General features: G+C 41.4%; 1 protein-coding gene across 5 annotated transcripts in view; it reads left to right on the forward strand.

Annotated features, from left to right (window-relative positions):
- The window catches only part of crtac1a (cartilage acidic protein 1a), a 6,380-nt gene extending 1,972 nt beyond the window's left edge, over nucleotides 1-4,408 (forward strand). For all 5 annotated transcript variants that reach the window (XM_019889278.1, XM_019889280.1, XM_019889283.1 and 2 more), the window contains exons 4-14: nucleotides 180-316; nucleotides 396-552; nucleotides 623-757; nucleotides 1,184-1,320; nucleotides 1,399-1,535; nucleotides 2,255-2,337; nucleotides 2,461-2,561; nucleotides 2,633-2,801; nucleotides 3,899-4,044; nucleotides 4,121-4,160; nucleotides 4,238-4,408. In XM_019889278.1, coding sequence (XP_019744837.1) covers nucleotides 180-316; nucleotides 396-552; nucleotides 623-757; nucleotides 1,184-1,320; nucleotides 1,399-1,535; nucleotides 2,255-2,337; nucleotides 2,461-2,561; nucleotides 2,633-2,801; nucleotides 3,899-4,044; nucleotides 4,121-4,160; nucleotides 4,238-4,245 — 1,250 coding nt within the window. In that variant the 3' untranslated portion in view covers nucleotides 4,246-4,408. The remainder of the gene's footprint in view (nucleotides 1-179; nucleotides 317-395; nucleotides 553-622; nucleotides 758-1,183; nucleotides 1,321-1,398; nucleotides 1,536-2,254; nucleotides 2,338-2,460; nucleotides 2,562-2,632; nucleotides 2,802-3,898; nucleotides 4,045-4,120; nucleotides 4,161-4,237) is intronic.
- Nucleotides 4,409-5,092: the final 684 nt, after the last annotated feature.

A 5,092-nucleotide genomic window follows, 5' to 3' on the forward strand; every position in this document is an offset into this window, starting at 1 on the left:
TGGCTGGCAACCGGTTCAGGGTGTCCCCCGCCTACTGCCCGAAGACGGCTGGGATAGGCTTCAGCACCCCCGCGACCCTTGTGAGATAAGTAGATCGGAAAATGGATGGATGGATAGATGGATGAATAGATATATATTTCGCATGCAGAAAATAAAATGATAATTGACAATTATTGCAGGACACGCCACTTACTTTGACAAGCTCTTCAAATTTCGTAATGGTCGCTTTGAGGATCTGCTCAGTGACGAGCTCAATGTGCGCCGTGGTGTTGCTAGCCGCATGGCTGGGCGTTCTGTGGCCTGCGTCGACAGAAAGGTTAGTGGCACTCCACTTCGCACGTTTCCTCCTGATCTTCTTTTCAAACCATGCCTGCTTCTCACATGTGTTCCTTCAGGGAACAGGTCGCTACTCAGTCTACGTGGCAAACTACGCCAGCGGCAACGTCGGACCGCACGCACTCTTAGAGATGGATGTGGCTGCCAGTGATGTAGCAAATGGCGTTATCGCCCTGTCTGATGTCGCTGTCACAGCTGGAGTCAATAAGCTCACAGGTCTGAAAATCAATGTGTGATGTTTTAATCTTTCGAGGGACTTTTGATTCACAGTGTCATTTTGATGCAGGTGGACGCGGGGTTGTGGTTGGACCCATCCTCAGCGATACAAAGTCTGATGTTTTCTGTGACAATGAAGGAGGACCCAACTTCCTGTTCAAGAACAATGGAGATGGGACTTTCATTGACATTGCCAGGCAAGCAGGTGATAACGACTGAAAACGAGGTTGACTTTGGGTGCAACTTCATTTCATTTTCCTAGCTACACTTCAGTCGTTAATATGGTTAAGCTGTGGGAAAATGACATGTTCTCCCATTCTCGCTGGGTTTTCTGCTGATAGTCCATCATTATCCCACATTACAAAAACATGCATGTTAGTTCATTGAAAATTCAAAATTGTACGTGTGGGGAATGTGAGTGTGAATGTCTGTTTGTCTAAATGTGCCCTGCGATTGGCTCTTGACTCGTCCATGGTCTTAAGAAATCAGCTGGGATAGACACCAGCTCACCCACAACCCAAATGAGGGCAAGAACATTGAATGATGGAAGAATGGCACCTCCAAGGTTCAAGTCCAATGTTCTCTTTGCAAAAATGTGAATTATAGCTTGACTCTGTGTTGACCCATCAAGTTGTGGAGGACAGAAACCAACATGGTAGAGGAGTAGCACTGGCTGATTTCAATGGTGATGGGAAGACAGACATCGTCTACGGTAACTGGAACGGCCCCCACAGGCTCTACCTGCAGGGCAGCAACTCAAATTTCAGGGTAAGTAAGGAGTATTGGACAGTGGAGTGAACCGTGAAGTTGAAAAAGCGCTGAACTTGACAAATATCCTCCTTGCAGAATATCGCAACTCCAGTATTTGCCTCCCCCTCTCCGATTCGCACAGTTATAGCAGCTGACTTTGACAATGACGGGACGCTTGAAGTGTTTTTCAACAATATTGCCTACAGAGGCAATGCCCCCAACAGGCTCTTCGGGTGAGTCCAAATGTTCAATTAAAAGAGGTATCCAACATATACTAATTTAATACATACTGTAAGTCTCTATTTTAAGTTGTTACACCTATCAATAATATCACAATGCTGCCCTAATTGACATATTAAAAACATCATTTATGCAGTATGAAACTGAAGAAGAGGGAACTCGAGTTCTAAACTTTTTTTGTCGTTTTATTTGAAAAAATACACATTTTTCTCATAATACTTAACAAGGTGGGTAGTGGAGCCATTGGTTGTTACGATATTTTTGCTGTCCACGGGTATCCGTGCGAGTCCACTTTGACCTGTGCAATTCTTTTCTTTTCTTGACATGCAGTGTCACAAATGATGGCGAAAAGCCAGTCACCCTTAATTATTTTATTTACGATATTAAAAGAGTTTCAAAAACGTTGGTGACCCCTGATCATTATTGTCGATAGTTAATGTAAATGTGAGCAATAAGCAGTACACAAAATGAAACGGTTTTACTGTATGTATACAAATAATGCGATACACATGGTTGTCATCTCACAGCTATAATACAACATGAAACTAATGCAAAACAGGGGAAAGAGACATCCTGTTAAAAAGTAAAAATTGTCACATTATCAGCAACATTATCAATATTTTATGTGGTTTTATCAGAAGAGGTAACAATATGATTCATTGCCATAACAGGATTATTCAGGCTCTACTTTTGACTGTGTGTGTGTTTGTAGGGTGTCAAGAAGAGCGAATGCTGACCCTTTAATCCAAGAACTTAATGTGGGAGATGCTGCAGAGCCTCAAGGCAGAGGAACAGGTCTCAAACAAAATATTACTAGGCCGCATTCTGTATTTTCCCCATAGTTTTTCGGTGTCGCAACTGTTCATCTCACACACACGGTAAGCTTGTTTTGTAGATTTCATTGCCTTTTTTCAACAGGCGGCACCGTGACTGATCTCGATGGAGACGGTCAGTTGGACCTTCTGCTGGCACACGGAGAGAGTTCAGCGCAACCAATCTCTGCCTTCAAAGTCACGCAGGTGTGCGGGTGTTTGTTTATGATCGACTCACCCGGTCTGTTTTGATCCTAACCTGTCACCGCGGTTGTCAGGGCTCGACAAATAAATGGCTTCGAGTCGTCCCTCGTACACAGTTTGGCTCGTACGCACGAGGTGCTAAGGTAACAGTCTTCACCAAGAAGAGTGGAGCTCATACACGCATCATTGACGGAGGATCCGGGTACCTGTGTGAAATGGAACCCGTTGCTCATTTTGGTTTAGGTAAGAGTGCTGTAATGACTTGAAATGAAGCCAATTCAACATGGGCCATTAATATGTTGTTTGCTGAGCCATGAAGGCTTTCAGACTTTTAAAGCTAAGAGAAAAGAGTCTGTCATCTTACCTTAACTAAGACGAGTTGAAATGAAATCAATGTTTTCTCACGGTATTACTGAAGTGTTAACCCTTTCATGCACCGTGTAACCTGATAGCATGATAAGCTGTCAACTGTAGTAACCGCTGCCCCTGAAAAGGTTAAATTATAAGACACCAATAACAGAACAAATAAGCCATTGGATTCATAAAGTATAAAACATCTGAAAATATAACACAACGATAACAGAAGAAATTAATACTATTTCAAACATAGCAATAAAAATAAAATCCATCCATCCATTCTCTGTATGGTTTATCTTCACTGTGGTAGTGGGTGTGCTGGAGCCGGGAATAGTTAAAACAGCTAATAAGATGAAGTTAAGTGAATCTCATTGATAGCGTTCATCCATCCATCCATTTTCTGATCCGCTTTATCCTCACAAGGGTCGCGGGGGGGTGCTGGAGCCCATCCCAGCCGTCTTCGGGCAGTAGGCCGGGGACACCCTGAACCGGTTGCCAGCCAATCGCAGTGATCGAGCTTTAAAAACCTGAAGTGTTTTAAATTGAAAACAATACACAAATACTTTGTCATTTGACTTTTTAGTGCAATAGTTGCAAATAAGTGAAGAGAAATAATATATTTAAGCTCAGCCAGCCTTTGAATCAGGATTTATCCCAGTGCTTAAAAAAAAAAAAAAAAACGTGTGTCTTAGGTTTGACATGGCGAAAACTTCTGAAGTCACTGGGAGGTTGAGTGTTCGCCTCACTATGTCAAAATACACCTAAATGCCATATGTCCCTTGTAATTTACTAAATAGACACAAAATACTCTGTAAAATTACAGTTATAAATAAATGCAAAAAAGGGTCTTGGTGCACACCAACAAAGAGTTAGTGAATAGCTTGGCAGTTCTCACAAAAGTGCTAAATGCTTTTAAATTCTACTTTCTAGTATTAATAATTGCAAAATATTGTTGCGTGTGATATTGTGGTGATGATTTTTAGGAAACGATGATGTGTCGGTGTTGGAGGTCTCTTGGCCTGATGGTAGCTTCATCACACGTGTCCTTCAGCCTGCCGAGATGAAATCAGTGGTGGAAGTAGCATATCCCAGGGACGCAGAATTGCCTACACTTACCAATGACACAGAGGTAGACGTTATCCTTTTCAATTCACTTTGTCTTTCTTTCAAATGTAAATACTGTACTATCTCCTTTTTTTTCCCAGTGTGGTCAAGGCTTTACTGTGAAGAATGGCCGCTGTAGAGGTAGGCCTTTTTTCCAGTTAAGTTATTCAATTTCAAGTAATTTTTTTCTTAATTTTCTTTTTTTCATGTTTTTACAGGCATCTGAGGATGTTTTTCATATGATCCACCTTGCCTTGCCAACCCATGTTTTTATTCTCTGTGATGAGTAGTCTTCTCTAAAATGTTCATTAATCATGAGTACAGTATTACCGTCTTACTTCATAATGTCATAACAAATTCCTGAAATAAAAGGGTTACAATCAACCTGCCGGGCACTTGTCATTTCATGATCACATGCCCCTGTGTCGATCTTTCCTGATGTTTTCGTCCTCCTACGTGTTCTTGCTGCCCTCCATCACAGCACCGGCTTCTTTTTTCAGTATCCACACCACTTCCAGCTCCAGGTTGAAGGCCTCCAATTTTCAGATGGTTTTATTCCTGTTCATCTGGCAGACCTGAGAAGCCTCTAGACTTGAAGGCGGCAATTATACAATAAGATCTTTTTCCACCTTTGCATGTTCTCGTGAGTTGTGTCCTGGTGTACTTATGTGCATCAAAGTGAACTGGGTGTGTCTAGGTTTTACTATTGTAAACAAGCTACATGAAGGGAAGACTCATGTCCTCAAAGGTTACGTAAATTTGGTTCTATTTTTACTCCCCTGTTAATTATATGCTATGCCATCTACTGTATTCACCACTGTGGTGGCATATACGTTAAAAAAAACAAAAACAAAAAGTTCAATGACAATACATTTTTACTTGCTGTTCATAAAATCTGCAAAAAATGTTGGACAGAGAAAAATAAAGGCAACTGAATGCATTTGTGATTAAATTGTATTTATTTGACAGCTGTCATTATCATTTCATTGCCATGTGTATCAAACAATTAAACTGCACCAACGTTTGAGTCTGAACAAAAATGTCACCGACATAATTGAGACATTCACACGAAT

This window comes from Hippocampus comes, unplaced genomic scaffold, assembly GCF_001891065.2.
Source record: "Hippocampus comes isolate QL1 unplaced genomic scaffold, H_comes_QL1_v1.1 scaffold86, whole genome shotgun sequence".
Lineage (NCBI taxonomy): Eukaryota > Metazoa > Chordata > Actinopteri > Syngnathiformes > Syngnathidae > Hippocampus > Hippocampus comes.